Genomic DNA, 17,849 nt, shown 5'->3' on the forward strand with positions numbered 1-17,849 from the left:
TGCAAACGCAGCGTTCCGATGCAATTTAATGTACTTCTGGTGTGTCAAAATGCAATGACGCTGTCGGTGTGATCGATGCGTAAGAGGCCACTCTAAAATATTCAGTTTTGTCACCCATCACAATGCCATGGAAGTCTCAAATTTTGAGGGCGCATGTAATTGGCATGCTGACAGCAGGAATGTCCAACAGAGCTGTTGCCAGAGAATTGAGTGTTCATTTCTCGACCATAAACCACCTCCAACATATTTTTTGAGAATTCCTCAGTACATCTAACCAGCCTCACAACCCGCAGACCACGTGTAACGAAGCCAGCCCAGGACCCCCGTATCCGGATTCTTTACCTGCAGGATTGTCAGGAGGGGGGGGGGTGGTGCTGAGTGTTTCTGTCTGCTCTTTCGTGTGGAAAAACTCTCTCTGATTGGCTGGGCCTGGCTCCCCAGTGGGTGGACCTGGCTCCCAAGTGGGTGGGCCTATGCCGTCCCAGGCCCACCCATGGCTGCCCGCCTGCCCAGTCATGTGAGATCCATAGATTAGGGCCTAATTAATTAATTTAAATTGACTGATTTCCTTCTCTGAACTGTAACTCAGTAAAATCTTTGAAATTATTGCATGTTGCGTTAATATTTTTGTTCAGTTTATGATTCAATGCCAACAGTTTTATTTGATTATTAACAAACCAATATTTCAAGTTGTAACCTATTTCATTCAACACTCAACTTACTTTTCCCCTTTAGTTAAACCTAATAAATACCATTAATTCAAACTAAACTCAGCAAAAAAAGAAATGTCCCTTTTTCAGGACCCTGTCTTTCAAAGATAATTCGTAAATATCCAAATAACTTCACAGATCATTGTAAAGGGTTGTTTCCCATGCTTGTTCAATGAACCATAAACAATTAATGAACACGCACCTGTGGAACGGTCGTTAAGACACTAACAGCTTACAAACGGTAGCCAATTAAGGTCACAGTTATGAAAAATTAGGACACTAAAGAGGCCTTTCCACTGACTCTGAAAAACACCCAAAGAAAGATGCCCAGGGTCCCTGCTCATCTGCATGAACATGCCTTAGGCATTCTGCAAGGAGGCATGAGGACTGCAGATGTGGCCAGGGCAATAAATTACAATGTCCGTACTGTGAGACGCCTAAGACAGCGCTACAGGGAGACAGGACAGACAGCTGATCATCCTCGCAGCGGCAGACTATGTGTAACAACACCTGCACAGGATCGGTACATCCGAACATCACACGGGACAGATACAGGATGGCAACAACAACTGCCCGAGTTACACCAGGAACGCACAATCCCTCCATCAGTGCTCAGACTGTCCGCAATAGGCTGAGAGAGGCTGGACTGAGGGCTTGTAGGCCTGTTGTAAGGCAGGTCCTCACCAGACATCTCTGTCAACAACATCACCTATGGGCACAAACCCACCGTCGCTGGACCGGACAGGTCTGGCAAAAAGCGCTCTTCACTGACGTGTCACGGTTTTGTCTCACCAGGGTGATGGTCGGATTTGCATTTATCGTTGAAGGAATGAGCGTTACACCGAGGCCTGTACTCTGGAGCGGGATCGATTTGGAGGTGGAGGGTCTGTCATGGTCTGGAGTGGTATGTCACAGCATCATCGGACTGAGCTTGTTGTCATTGCAGGCAATCTCAACACTGTGCGTTACAGGGAAGATATCTTCCTCCCTCATGTGGTACCCTTCCTGCAGGCTCATCCTGACATGACCCTCCAGCATGATACTGCCACCAGCCATACTGCTCGTTCTGTGCGTGAGTTCCTGCAAGACAGGAATGTCAGTGTTCTGCCATGGCCAGCGAAGAGCCCAGATCTCAATCCCATTGAGCATGTCTGGGAGCTGTTGGATCGGAGGGTGAGGGCTAGGGCCATTCCCCCCAGAAATTTCCGGGAACTTGCAGGTGCCTTGGTGGAAGAGTGGGGTAACATCTCACAGCCAGAACTGGCAAATATATGGTGCAGTCCATGAGGAGGAGATGCACTGCAGTACTTAATGCAGCTGGTGGCCACACCAGATACTGACTACTCCTTTTGATTTTGACCCCCCTTTGTTCAGGGACACATTATTCAATTTCTGTTAGTCACATGTCTGTGGAACTTGTTCAGTTTACGTCTCAGTTGTTGAATCTTGTTATGGTCATACAAATATTTACACATGTTAAGTTTGCTGAAAATAAACACAGTTGACAGTTAGAGGACACTTTTTTTTCAGAGTTTATATACAACCCATTTTTAATGTTGTACCAAGTTTAATTTTCACATTGGGATTAGCTATCGAAATTTCTTCAATTGGATACAAACAATTAAATAAATGTTCTCTTAACCAAGCTGGACTCCAAACACTTTATTTTCAGAAGACTTTCACATGCACTGTTTACAATATTGTAACCAAGTTGTAACCAAATTGTGACCATCTCGTCAATGGAAACCTTGCCAGCCCCTTTAATATCATAGTTCTTACGCAAATATCATTTAAGATTCAGTGCTGGCAGTGAACATATAATTGTAACGGTGTGCGCTGAGAGGTGCGGGAAGCAAGTTCAGAGTGTGAGTGTTTCAATGATTAAACAACATAATACAAAATAAGAAACACAATCAAAAATGACAATAATGATATTTAAAAAAAAACAACACATTACCTGGAATGACATTAACTCTCACAGGTGGCCCAAAAAAACAACTGAAAGCCACGCACCCAAATACTTCACGACTCCAACTCTTCTGCGACCACTACATTCCACCCACTGCCATGTAAGGCGAATTCACATGAGGTGTTGAAAGCAATTTAGAAGCTTTCATTCCATTTTTTTTTTTAAATCTCATTGATCTGTCGAATTCGTTATTTGATTTCAGACAAATTGAATAGAACAGGTTGAACGAACCAAAGCCTAATTTTGGATCATAACGATTAGAAAAGGCACTTTCAGATGAACCACAGTGCCGTCCCACTTTTTACAGTGTGCACTTAGGTCTACTCTTCTGGAGATGATTTATCGGGTTTTAAGTTATAAGTGTTAAAGTTACTGTGTTGTTCAGCTTTAGACCTTTGTAAGGTGTTGGAGCGCAAACTGAAAAATTGAAAAAAACACATTTGGTGTTCTATTTACACATTTTACTCTGTTTTACTGACGTTATTTTAATCCCCGTGCAAGTTCACACACACACTAGACATGGAATCGGGGTGACCTCGGCTTTTTCTGTCTCCAGAAGTGACAATAAAAGTGGCTGGTTTTATAGTTTGCTTTTTTCCCGTGCATAACCATTAGATGGCGTATTAGACCCCTCAATTGACTTGTTTCACAGGGTTGATTGAAACGTTGCACAGTATAGAATCAAACTATCTTTAGATACTTTTGCCTTCACGTAGCATCAATACACAAACAGTAGGCCTAACTGTTATGTCCAAAGGAATGTTTGCTTTAGGTAGCCTTAACCCCAAAGTCAGGACATAACACATAACGGTCACAGTTGTCCCCTTTAGGCACGCCTTGGTTAAGTTTCCTTGTGTCTACTTTTTCCCACATCGTTTGTAGGCTTCTTTTGCTATTGTAATACTTTTTATATATATATATATATATATATATATATATTATAATATATTTATATATATATACACGTTTTGTTTTGAACATGTACAGTCTGGTTTGACTTTGTGTATTTTTGGCTATTTTATGGCCGCATGTTTTATTTCCCCTGACTCTAAAATAATAAGAACAGCGGCTGTAAACTGTTATGATGTAATTCTGCAGTCATGTGGATACCAATGTTTTTTTAATGCACAAAAAACACAAGCTTTTCCTCTCTCTCTATATACCAGCAGGTATCTTTTCCTCTCTTCCTATCTTTGAGCCGGTGCATTTTCCTCTCTTCCTATATACCAGCAGATATCTTTTCCTCTCTTCCTCTCTTCCAGCCGGTGCCTTTTCCTCACTGCCTATGTACCAGCCGGTGCCTTTTCCTGTCTCCCTAAATACCAGCCTGTGCCTTTTCCTCACTGCCTATATACCAGCCGGTGCCTTTTCCTCACTGCCTATATACCAGCCTGTGCCTTTTCCTCACTGCCTATATACCAGCGTGTGCCTTTTCCTCACTGCCTATATACCAGCCTGTGCCTTTTCCTCACTGCCTTATATACCAGCCAGTGCCTTTTCCTCACTGCCTATATACCAGCCGGTGCCTTTTCCTCACTGCCTATATACCAGCCTGTGCCTTTTCCTCACTGCCTTATATACCAGCCAGTGCCTTTTCCTCACTGCCTATATACCAGCCGGTGCCTTTTCCTCACTGCCTATATACCAGCCGGTGCCTTTTCCTCAATGCCTATATACCAGCCTGTGCCTTTTCCTCTCTGCGTATATACCAGCCTGTGCCTTTTCCTCTCTGCGTATATACCAGCCTGTGCCTTTTCCTCTCTGCGTATATACCAGCCTGTGCATTTTCCTCACTGCCTATATACCAGTGTGTGCCTTTTCCTCTCTGCCTATATACCAGCCTGTGCCTTTTCCTCACTGCCTATATACCAGCCTGTGCCTTTTCCTCTCTGCGTATATGCCAGCCTGTGCCTTTTCCTCACTGCCTATATACCAGCCTGTGCCTTTTCCTCTCTGCCTATATACCAGCCTGTGCCTTTTCCTCACTGCCTATATACCACCCTGTGCCTTTTCCTCACTGCCTATATTCCAGCCTGTGCCTTTTCCTCACTGCCTATATACCAGCCGGTGCCTTTTCCTCACTGCCTATATACCAGCCGGTGCCTTTTCCTCACTGCCTATATACCACCCTGTGCCTTTTCCTCACTGCCTATATTCCAGCCTGTGCCTTTTCCTCACTGCCTATATACCAGCCGGTGCCTTTTCCTCACTGCCTATATACCAGCCTGTGCCTTTTCCTCACTGCCTATATACCAGCGTGTGCCTTTTCCTCTCTGCGTATATGCCAGCCTGTGCCTTTTCCTCTCTGCCTATATACCAGCCTGTGCCTTTTCCTCACTGCCTATATACCAGCCTGTGCCTTTTCCTCTCTGCGTATATGCCAGCCTGTGCCTTTTCCTCACTGCCTATATACCAGCCTGTGCCTTTTCCTCTCTGCCTATATACCAGCCTGTGCCTTTTCCTCACTGCCTATATACCACCCTGTGCCTTTTCCTCACTGCCTATATTCCAGCCTGTGCCTTTTCCTCACTGCCTATATACCAGCCGGTGCCTTTTCCTCACTGCCTATATACCAGCCTGTGCCTTTTCCTCACTGCCTATATACCAGCGTGTGCCTTTTCCTCTCTGCGTATATACCAGCCTGTGCCTTTTCCTCACTGCCTATATACCAGCCTGTGCCTTTTCCTCACTGCCTATATACCAGCCTGTGCCTTTTCCTCACTGCCTATATACCAGCGTGTGCCTTTTCCTCTCTGCGTATATACCAGCCTGTGCCTTTCTGCTCTGCCTATATACTAGCCTTTGCCTCTCCCTCTCCCGCTCTATTTGCTATAATGAACCAGTGCTCCACACACAACCAGCTGTCAGTTAGTAAGTCAGGTGAGCGCGGTAGTAAAAGCAGATCCGGATCACAAGCTGCCTCGACCGCTTCTGCTGCAGTATTGGCATCTGTTGCCAGCAAATGGCATAGAGAGACGAAAGGCGAAACTGAATGACAATCTGAACTATATTTTATATTTGAGCTGTAAGCACATTCAAGGAGCAAGAGTTGCAAGATACGGTCACCCATGCGACATAACCATATCGGTGGAAGTTGTTGGATACTTTGAAACAAGCTGCGACGGTGGTGGTGCAACGTGCCCCTTGACTTGAGAGATAGCCTATCGAACATGTCGGGACATCGGGTGCAGTTCGCGGACCAGCTTTCTCCCAGTGACCGCAAAGCCAGCCCCAAATTACACAGTAAGCACTACTCTTGATTGCTTCTTGGTTTGTTGCTTTCAAGTTTCGAGCTTGTGTCCACACTGACCTTGGCTTGGATAATTAATATTTGGGAAAATAATGCTGATATAACAACTATATATTTGGTAAATGACTGGCTTCTAATTATCTTGTTTAGACGTATTTGATGCTACAATAAGGCTAGAGCTACATTTGCAATATTTTTTTAGGAGTCACAGTCCCTGCACCCATATTTCCCCCATGTGCTTATTAATTTGGCCAAGCTCCAAACCTCCTCAATAGCATTTCTACCTATCTAACCCTCTATTTTGGGATTGTAATATTATATTTTCCTTTATATACCGCTATGTTATATTACAAAGGCATTACAAGCAGTTAGGATATTCATGCATTCAGTCATGGATTCAAAGTCATTAAATCCATAAAATCATGTCAAGGACCATTAATTGCTTATGATTTTCTAGGATTGCCATGAGAGTGTGGTTTAGTTACTGTGTGTCACCGCAAGTAGCATCATCTGTCATAATGCTCATTTGTCACCTGGAGTCAATGATAGGGCCACTGGCAGGGGCCCCTGACAGTGATAAGGGCCACACTGATGCCTTATGGCATTTAACCTGGCAGGGTGCCTGGTCTCTGGGTTGGTATCAAGGCTGGCTACACACCAAAACATGAGGGTGGGAAGGGCGATGATGGTTCTATGTAGAACCATACTGACCCAAAGAACCTTTCTCAACCTCAAAGGTTCTTTGTAGAACCATACAGGGTTTTTTAATCTGGTTTAATTGCCATATTATATTTCTACAATTCCATTGGTTGTAATTTTGTTTTTTATTGAGAAGTTGAATCAGGTGTGCTAGCTGTGCAACATCTGAGGATCATATATACATCACAAAACAATTTCACTGCTCACCCATTCTCCATAAAGGTTCTATAAATAACCATTAAAAGGGTCCTATGTAGCCTCCCGTGTGGCACAGAGGTCTAAGGCACAGCATTGCAGTGCTAGAGGTGTCACTACAGATCCGGGTTCCATCCCGGGCTGTGTCGCACCCGGGAGACCCATGAGGCGGCACACAATTGGTCCAGTGTCGTCCGGATTAGGGGAGGTTTTCGCCAGATGGGATTTCCTTTTCCCACCGCGCTTTAGTGACTCCTTGTGGTGTATGGGCGACTTCGGTCGCCAGCGGTACGGTGTTTACTCCAACACATTGGTGCGGCTGGCTTCCAGGTTAAGCGAGCAGTGAGTCAAGAAACAGTGCGGCTTGGCGAAGTCGTGTTTCGGAGGATGCATGCTCTCAACCTTTGCCTCTCCTGAGTATGTACGGGAGTTGCAGCAATGGGACAAGACTGTAACTACCAATTGGGGAGAAAAAGGGGTAAAGAGGATCCTATGGAGCCCCAAAAATGTTGTAACCATAGTGGAACCCTTTTTTTGGTGCTGTAGATAACCTTTTTTTAATGGTTTTTATAGAACCATAGGAAAGGGTTCTTTATAGCACCAGACAGGTTCCAACTATAACCTTATGGGCATTGTTCTTTATTGCACCTTAAAAAATGGTTCCATTTAGCACTAAAAGGGTTCCGGTTACAAGCCAAATAACCCTTATTTGGAACTATATAAAACCATTTGTTTTTAGTGTGTAGGCCACATCAAGCTCACTACCTTCGGAAAGTATTCAGACCACTTTTTGTTACGTTACAGCCTTATTCTAAAATGTATTAAATATTTATTTTCCTTCAGCAATCTACACACAATACCCCATAATGTGCAAACGAAAACAGGTTTTTAGAAATTTTAACAAATGTATTCAAAATAAAAAACAGAAATACCTTATTTACAGTTGTAGGTGGAAGTTTACACGCACCTTAGCCAAATACATTTAAACTCAGTTTTTCACAATTCCTGACATTTAATCCTAGTAAAAACTCCCTTTCTTAGGTCAGTTATAATCACCATTTTATTTTAAGAATGTGAAATGTCAGAGTAATAGTAGATAGAATGATTTATTCAGCTTTTATTTCTTTCATCACATTCCCAGTGGGTCAGAAGTTTACATACACTCAATTAGTATTTTGTAGCATTGCCTTTAAATGGTTTGACTTGGGTCAAACGTTTTGGGTAGCCTTCCACAAGCTTCCCACAATAAGTTGGGTGAATTTTGGCCCATTCCTCCTGACAGAGCTGGTGTAACAGAGTCAGGTTTGTAGGCCTCCTTGCTCGCACACGCCTTTTCAGTTCTGCCCACAAGTTTTCTATAGGATTGAGGTCAGGGCTTTGTGATGGCCACTCCAATACCTTGACTTTGTTGTCTTTAAGCCACAATTTTGGAAGTATGCTTGGGGTCATTGTCCATTTGGAAGACCCATTTGCAACCAAGCTTTAAGTTCCTTAATGATGTATTAAGATGTTCCTTCAAAATCTCCACATAATTTTCCATCCTCATGATGCCATCTATTTTGTGAAGTGCACCAGTCCCTCCTGCAGCAAAGCATCCCCACAACATGATGCTGCCATCCAGGGCTGGGATGGTGTTCTTCGGCTTGCAAGCCTCCCCCTTTTTCCTCCAAACATATTGACCAAACAGTTCTATTTCTGTTTCATCAGAGCAGAGGACATTTCTCTTGTCCCCATGTGCAGTTGCAAACCATATTCTGGCTTTTTTTATGGCAGTTTTGGAGCAGTGGCTTCTTCCTTGCTGAGCAGCCTTTCAGGTCGAGATATGACTCGTTGTTCTGGGATGGATTTGCACGCTTCATGGTGTTTATACTTGCTTACTATTGTTTGTTCAGATCAACATGGTACCTTCAGGCGTTTGGAAATTGCTCCCAAGGATGAACTAGACTTTTCAGGTCTACAATTTTTTTCTGAAGTCTTGGCTGATTTTCCCATGATGTCAAGCAAAGAGGCACTGCCTTTGAAGGTAGGCCTTGAAATACATCCACGGGTACACCTCCAATTGACTAAAATTATGTCGATTAGCCTGTCAGAAGCTTCTAAAGCCATGACATAATTTTCTGGAATTCTCCAAGCTGTTTAAAGGCACAGTCAACTTAGTGTATGTAAACGTCTGACCCACTGGAATTCTGATGCAGTGAATTATATTCTGCCTGTAAACTATTGTTGGAAGAATTGCTTGTGTCATGCACAAAATAGATGTCCTAACCGACTTGCCAAAACGATAGTTTGTTAACAAGAAATGTGTGGAGTGGTTGAAAAACGAGTTTTAATGACTCCAACCTACGTGTATGTAAACTTCCCACTTCAACTACAGTGGGGCAAAAAAGTATTTAGTCAGCCACCAATTGTGCAAGTTCTCCCACTTAAAAAGATGAGAGAGGCCTGTAATTTTCATCATAGGCACACTTCAACTATGACAGACAAAATGAGAAAATAAAATCCCGAAAATCACATTTTAGGATTTTTAATGAATTTATTTGCAAATTATGGTGGAAAATAAGTATTTGGTCAATAACAAAAGTTTATCTCAATACTTTGTTATATACCCTTTGTTGGCAATGACAGAGGTCAAACGTTTTCTGTAAGTCTTCACAAGGTTTTGCTGGTATTTTGGTCCATTCCTCCATGCAGATCTCCTCTAGAGCAGTGATGTTTTGGGGCTGTTGCTGGGCAACACGGACTTTCAACTCCCTCCAAAGATTTTCTATGGGGTTGAGATCTGGAGACTGGCTAGGCCACTCCAGGACCTTGAATGCTTCTTACAAAGCCACTCCTTCGTTGCCCGGGCGGTGTGTTTGGGATCATTGTCATGCTGAAAGACCCAACCACGTTTCATCTTCAATGCCCTTGCTGATGGAAGGAGGTTTTCACTCAAAATCTCACGATACATGGCCCCATTCATTCTTTCCTTTACACGGATCAGTCGTCCTGGTCCCTTTGCAGAAAAACAGCCCCAAAGCATGATGTTTCCACCCCTATGCTTCACAGTAGGTATGGTGTTCTTTGGATGCAACTTAGCATTCTTTGTCCTCCAAACACGACGAGTTGAGTTTTTACCAAAAAAGTTATGTTTTGGTTTCATCTGACCATATGCCATTCTCCCAATCTTCTTCTGGATCATCCAAATGCTCTCTAGCAAACTTCAGACGGGCCTGGACATGTACTGGCTTAAGCAGGGGGACACGTCTGGCACTGCAGGAATTGAGTCCCTGGCGGTATAGTGTGTTACTGATGGTAGGCTTTGTTACTTTAGTCCCAGCTCTCTGCAGGTCATTCACTAGGTCCCCCCGTGTGGTTCTGGGATTTTTGCTCACCGTTCTTGTGATCATTTAGATCCCACGGGGTGAGATCTTGCGTGGAGCCCCAGATCGAGGGAGATTATCAGTGGTCTTGTATGTCTTCCATTTTCTAATAATTGCTCCCACAGTTGATTTCTTCAAACCAAGCTGCTTACCTATTGCCGATTCAGTCTTCCCAGCCTGGTGCAGGTCTACAATTTTGTTTCTGGTGTCCTTTGACAGCTCTTTGGTCTTGGCCATAGTGGAGTTTGGAGTCTGACTGTTTGAGGTTGTGGACAGGTGTCTTTTATACTGATAACAAGTTCAAACAGGTGCCATTAATACAGGTAATGAGTGGAGGACAGAGGAGCCTCTTAAAGAAGGTCTGTGAGAGCCAGAAATCTTGCTTGTTTGTAGGTGACCAAATACTTATTTTCCACCATAATTTGCAAAAAAATTCATTAAAAATTCTACAATGTGATTCTCATTCTCATTCTCATTCTCATTTTGTCTGTCATAGTTGAAATGTACCTATGATGAAAATTACAGGCCTCTCTCATCTTTTTAACTGGGAGAACTTGCACAATTGGTGACTGACTAAATACTTTTTTGCCCCACTGTATATATACTGTAAGTGCTTTTTTTTTTACTCTTCTCTTTGAGGAATTTGTGAAAGCAACAGAATGCCCCAGACCTGGGTTCAAATACTATTTGAAATCGTTCAAATACTTTCAACATTTGCATTAACCTGCCTGGAGTGCCAGATGGATGGGGTTAAGACTGGTTACATTTCGCCAGGCAAGCTCAATCAAACACAGTATTTGAAATTATTTCACATAATATTTGAACCCAGGCCTGATCTGCCTCAACTCAGAAGAGAGAGACTTATTATGCCTGCAACAGAACGACACTTGTACTGTATACCATCATCCAAATGCATGACATGTCTGAAGCTAGATTAGTAGGACATTTTGTATTGCCCCTAACCTGTGATCTACACTGTAGGGCACATCAGTGGGACACCAGCCAAACACAGACATCAATGTCAAGGGTCACTCTATTCTACACTCACACAGTGAATGTCTTCGGATATATCTTACTTTAGGTGACAGTTGCCCTTGCAATATACACTCAGGATACCAAACATTACGAACAATTCGCCGGGGCATGGATTCTACAAGATGTTGAAAGCGTTCCACAGGGATGATGGCCAATGTTGACTCCAATGCTTCCCACAGTTATGTCAAATTCGCTGGATGTTCTTTGGGTGGTGGACCATTCTTGATAACCACAGGAAACTGTTGAGTGTGAAAAGCACAGCAGCGTTGTAGTTCTTCACGCAAACCGGTGCACTGGCACCTACTACCATGCCCCGTTCAAATGCACTTAGTTGTTTTGTCTTGCCCATTCACCCTCTGAATGGCACACACACACAATCCATATCTCAATTGTCTCATGGCTTAAAAATCCTTCTTTAACCTGTCTGCTCCCCTTCATCCACACTGATTGAAGTGGATTTAACAAATTACATCAATAAGGGATCACAGTTTTCACCTAGATTCACCTGGTCAGCCTATATCATGGAAAGAGCAGGTGTTCTTAATGTTTTGTATGCTCAGTGTGTTGATGCAATGCTCTCCATCTTGCCCGTGCTGACCTGATGTCATCGCTAGATAGATGCAGTCTGTGTGTACAGGGGTTTGGTGAACACTGTGCGCTCTCTGTCTTGTTGAGGTGATGCTCACCTTGAGCCACTTATTTCTCCAGTGGTACCTCAGCCTCGCCGTGCACCACAACACCACACAGTCACAGAGGACAGACACATGGTTATAAGCAGCCACTATTTCTCTAGCAAAAAGCACAATATTCATCAAGTGTCTCAGTGTAGGAGTGCTGATCTAGGATGAATAAGAATACATAGACAGGGGGACCTGATCCTAGGTCAGCGCTTCATGAAAATGCTTTTATGAATACGGGCCATTGTGTTTTTAATGTGGTGAATGCAATGATGGGATGATGATGCCTGATGATGCTTATGTGAGGCATATATGATAGTTGTAGCTGTGCCTCTCGTCTCTCCTTTCGCTGGTGCAGTGCAGGCACCCACTCTGGGACATCATCTCCACAGTGACAGGGTGATTGACAGGCCACGTGAGCACAGACACAATGGAATACTGCCAGTCTCTGCAAATCCCCTCCAGAGAGTAGGCTGCTACACACAGCCCTGTCAGGTCATCGAACCGGTGTGTGTGTGTACGTCAGCTGTAGAGGACGATACCTACTCCTTTTGGCACATGCACCAGTTTTCGGGCGTGTCTATTTGTGTCTCCGACTGTATGCGTGTGTGTGTGTGTGTGTGTGTGTGTGTGTGTGTGTGTGTGTGAGTCATGTGCGGAGAGTGAGAGAGATCTGCATCAGGGCAGCGCCAGGGTTGAAAAGTCGTCAGGAGGTTGTGTGTAGGGCAGGACTCAGATTGTATTCAGAATGGCTCGGGAGAGAAACACAAAATGGCCTCTTCAGCAGCAGTCCCCCTCCCCCACCCACATCCCCCATCCTGTGGTCCAGAGCCAGGTGACGAGAGTGTCAGGTTTCCCTCCCAAACATCCATCCATACTCTCTCTCGCTCTCTCTCTCTCTCTATATATCCCAGGATTAAAAGACAGCTGCTGGGTTTAGCATCCAAGGAAAGCCTGTCTCTCTGGGATACCACAGGGCTGTGTGTGGTATCTCATATAATTTCACCAGATACATACAGGAGGACCATGTTGTTTATGTAGGTACAAATGGCAGCTGGATTGAAGAAGGACCCCAAAATGAATCCATGACTTTAATCCAGGTATAACTGATATGTTAACTAATGATGCTGGAATGGCTGAAAGTCATTATTAATTGAACTGACCAATACGTTTTGGCCTCAACACATTGTAAGGAATAAAGGAGAGGAAAGTCCTGCATTGGAATGGGAAAGACCCATGCTGTGATTAGGGCTGCAAAATTCTGATAATTTCCACGAAATCCCCCGGTTTCCTGGAAAACCTGGGAATTTTGAGAAAGCTAGACAGACATTTGCTGTGATGAACACATTGTTTTTTCTCAGTGCAGTTTTCACCTTATGTTCCCAATGCCATTGGGAGAATGTTATTGTGGATTATAGGGGTTAGTCAGAATCCCACAAGTTTGTATTAAACAGTTATAGAACGTTGGCTAGGGCCGAGGGGAGGCATGACCAGAGCAGGGCTCTATCACCAGGGGATTGCGTGAGCTTGGGTGTTGGTTTACACATAATATTCTCCTTGTGGCGAGGCAAATACAATACAAATACACACATGCACACACACACACATTCTATATTTTTTATTCATTTACAGGCTGCCAGGTCAAATCTCTTACACATAATCACTTTCCATTTGTCACTATGTCCAGTGTTAACATTAGACATTGTAGCATGCTAGCTTAATGATAGGGAGTTGATAAGTGCAGTGCTGGCGTGAGGATCACACTGTGCTTCTTCACACAGGAATGCACCTGTGAAAATACAACTCATGGGCGTAAAGGTTACGGTAGGTACAGCGGGACATCTTAAATACGCAGTGACCTCACAGAGATTCCCAGGTCTATCCTTCTCTAAATATTTAATTCCGTTAAATACAACCGGCACTAGTCACTGCGGTCCCTCTCTCCTAGTGGTGCGAAGGGATGAGTCAAATGTCCTGACTTCATTGGCCAGCTGTCCGTCCGTCTGTTTGTCTGTCCTTTCATCTGTACAGCTGTATCTCTGTCCATCTGTCTGTCCTTCTGTCTATATGTCTGCTTACTGTCCTTCCACCCACCCCTCCGTCCGCCTGTTTGTCTGTCTGTCTTCCTGTCTGGGGAGGAGGCTGATTACATCGGTCGGGCACTTGGGCTGATCCACACTTCCCTCCCTGCTAGAAATAGCCTCTCCAGAGATGCTAAACAGCTGTTTTCAAGTTGGATTTAAAGCAGTCCTTCAAGGGCTCTTCAGTTACTGTGTCTGAAACCGTAAGATTTAAGGGGCAGCCCATAGCCTCACCCTAAGAGTAACACTACACTAACATAGGGTCACGTTTTGTTAACTTTAACTAGGGCCACGGCTTTCAGATAAAAGCTAATGTACCCTTGAGTTAATGTCAAGTATGTTTTTAGTGTCGAAGCACAAGGACTTGCAAGCACCTGTTTGCCTGCTTTTGTCCCATTCCAGCTTCACGATGTTTTAAAAAATGTATTTGTTTAAAAAGATGTTCCGAACAAACTGCTGTAGACAGACGCACCGCTTTTCCACTTCTTTTGAACCACCTGCTGCAGAGATACTTTACCCAAATTACAAAATTACACATTGTTTTCCTTACCCTGTAGAGTCTATGGACAAGGTATGACAGCAATCCATGCTTTGATTTAGTTTACCTGTCACTGTTTCCATATGCTAGTGTTTTAGCATTTGTGGCACAAATTAAAGTTATTAAACAGATATTAGCATTTTTCGCACATCATGTTCAAATTATCTAAAAGTTGAGCTTCACGGTTAATTTGAGATACTTTTGGATGATTTGGACATGATGAGCGAAAAATGCTAATATCGGTCCCATGACTTGAATGGGATTTGTGGCACAAATGCTAAAACATTAACATGTGGAAACAGTGCCAGGGAAACTAAACCAAAACATGAATTGCTGTCATACCTTGTCCATAGACTGCTTACGGCGTAAGGAAACTAAGGTGTCATTTTGTAATTCGTTTGAACTATCCCTTTAGGGGATTCTGAGAAAATCAATGGTTCTATTGAATTTCTCATGTTTCTGCTGACCTCTCCATATCTGCGTCCTGATTTACTGAGATCAACCTCTTCAGTTACCCCTTCAACAAAGGACATCTATTCTCCCAGGCTTTGCCTTTTACTGACCGCTGACAAATGCACTATGTTGTGTTTTTCTTGCCTCATTGCATTTCAACCCAATTTGAAGCATTAAACCAACTGTTCAGTGTTTCCAGATTTTTATGAAATATTACCTGTAATTAAAGACAATATGGGTGAAATAGTTTTCCTTACAATTTTTTGAAACACGCATGTTAAAAAGCAACTTTGAATGGTGTGGGCGTACCCCAACAATAGAATGGCGTGGGCGTATACCGGTCATTAACAATATTCATGCAAGTACACCACTGATTGGCCAGCTCAGCCAATGACCCAACATGACATCAAGTTTCAGGTGTGGTTTTGAAGTGTTTTTTTTTTCTTCTCCAATTTATGCTTTGGCAACAAATACGAGTATAGGACGAATCAACAACAATATTTGGGTATGAGTTACCAGAATAAGAACTTTTAAAAGTGAGACTAAACATTCAGGCCATTCTTACAAAATCAAGCCTGAATGAGAGTGGTTGAAGCACATGCACATACACACACGGACAGTATACAAGCACACACACACACACACACACACACACACACACACACACACACACACACACACACACACACACACACACACACACACACACACACACACACACACACACACACACACACACACACACACACACACACACACACAGAGGTGTGTCTGGTATATCCGGACGGAATGTCTGGTGGATTGGGGGTGTTCTCCAGTAGGTGGAAAAAGTACCCAATTGTCATACTTGAGTAAAAGTAAAAGTGAAAGTCACCCAGTAAAATAATACTTGAGTAAAAGTCTGAAAGTATTTGGTTTTAAAAATACTTCAGTATCAAAAGTAAATGTAATTGCTAAAATATACTTAAGTATCAAAATAAAAATATCAAATTCCTTATTTTAAGAAGACGGCAGCGTTCTTGTTTAAAACCAAAAAAATACCCCCAAAAATACGAAAGTAGTACTTTAAAGTATTTTTACTTAAGTACTTTACACCACTGGTGTTCCCTCTATGAAAAGCCAATCATGTCTGAAGGAATCGGATTGGATCTTTGACACGCCACTCATGTCTTCGTGATTCTTATTGGATCAGACTGCTTTGCTTATCTGATGAATTCTCCATCCACTTTCTCTTGCGTTCTCTTCTCTCTTCTGCTGTGTTCTGGGTTGGGTTGCAAAGCTACTCGGAATTTAACAAAGTTAATTTTGAAATTCACAGTTTCACATGTGAAAATCGCATTTTAATAGATATTTTCACATGTTGAGCTGAGGTCAGTTGTTCCATAAGTATTTGGACAGTGACACAATTTGCATCATTTTGGCTCTGTAGGCCACCACAATGGATTTGAAAGGAAGGGGCTCAAAAGTAATTGGACATAAATGTAATCATAAATGAAATTATGAGTTTTAATACTTGGTTGCAAATCCTTTGCGGTCAATGACTGCCTGAGATCTGGAACCCATAGACATCACCAGATGCTGGGTTTCTTCCCTCGTGATGCTTTGCCAGGCCTTTACTGCAGCTGTGTTCAGTTCCTGCTTATTCTTGGGGTGTTTTCCCTTCAGTTTTGCCTTCAGCAAGTGAAATGCATGCTCAATTGGATTCAGGTCAGGTGATTGACTTGGCCATTGTAGAACATTCCACTTCTTTGCCATAAAAAAGTATTGGGTCGCTTTCGCCGTATGCTTCGGGTCATTGTCCATTTGCACTGTGGAGTGCCGTCCAATGAGTTTTGAAGCATTTGGCTGAATCTGAGCAGATAATATAGCACCAAACACCTCCGAATTCGTCCTGCTTCTTTTGTCAGCAGTCACATCATCAATAAATACAAGGGAACCAGTTCCATTGGCAGCCATACATGCCCACGCCATAACACCACTTCCACCATGCTTCACAGATGAGGTGGTATGCTTAGGATCATAAGCAGTTCCTTCTCTTCTTCATACTCTTCTCTTCCAAGATGATCTTTGTCTCATCTCTCCATAGGATGTTTTTCCAGACCTGTAAAGGCTTAATATTGTCACATTTATGTGTTCTTTCATGTTATCACATGTTGCTTTTACATGTTGTCACGTTATCACATTAACTTCACATAAGATCACATGAGATCACTTGATCAAATGTGAAACATGTTATCACGTGAAATTCCTGTGGTTTTTCTGTAAGGGTTGTTTCTCAGGTCTGTACCAGGGCCGATATTCTGAAAGTGTCTCAGATTAGGATTGCTGATCTGGGATCAGGGGCCGTATCCACAAAGTGCTGAGAATAGAGTCATTTTTACTCCTACTCTTATGGGTAAAGATAAAAGCTATGCAATGAAGCCTCTTTAGTCAAAAGAGTCCCACCTATTCGACAGATATTTAGGAGACCTTGTGAGCTGTCCTAACGAGTTAAGAGCTACCAGCGGGATTCTTGATGACAGAAAAAGGCAGCGAGTCAGTGGTTCCTGCGCCACAGACAGGCAAGTGCTTTGGAGTTGAAAGAACGTTTTGAAATTTCGATGATCAACCCATAAATGATCTAGGCCTACTTGCGCTTTTGACAAGGATTTTACACGAGGCCTAATTCACAAGATATGCCTACGTAATTATAACCACTGGGCAAAAAAAAGAATCACATATTTTTTGTTTGATTATTTCATTAACCTACGTCATGTTATGTCCAACCCAACTGGTTATTTGAAGTTCATCCGTTTGGTGTATTGTTAAAAAAAAAATGTAAAAATGAAAATGATAAATTTGGCAATTGACAGCATCTATGGCGTATGTGTTTGTGATTAA

The 17,849-nt window shown here is 43.0% G+C and overlaps 1 protein-coding gene across 1 annotated transcript in view; it reads left to right on the forward strand.

Annotated features, from left to right (window-relative positions):
- Positions 1 to 5,742: 5,742 nt before the first annotated feature.
- The window catches only part of LOC110535604 (sickle tail protein homolog), a 243,719-nt gene continuing 231,612 nt past the window's right edge, over positions 5,743 to 17,849 (forward strand). Inside the window, exon 1 of the mRNA XM_036935332.1 lies at positions 5,743 to 5,922. Coding sequence (XP_036791227.1) covers positions 5,850 to 5,922 — 73 coding nt within the window. The 5' untranslated portion in view covers positions 5,743 to 5,849. The remainder of the gene's footprint in view (positions 5,923 to 17,849) is intronic.

Source organism: Oncorhynchus mykiss, chromosome 11 (assembly GCF_013265735.2).
Source record: "Oncorhynchus mykiss isolate Arlee chromosome 11, USDA_OmykA_1.1, whole genome shotgun sequence".
Classification (NCBI taxonomy): domain Eukaryota; kingdom Metazoa; phylum Chordata; class Actinopteri; order Salmoniformes; family Salmonidae; genus Oncorhynchus; species Oncorhynchus mykiss.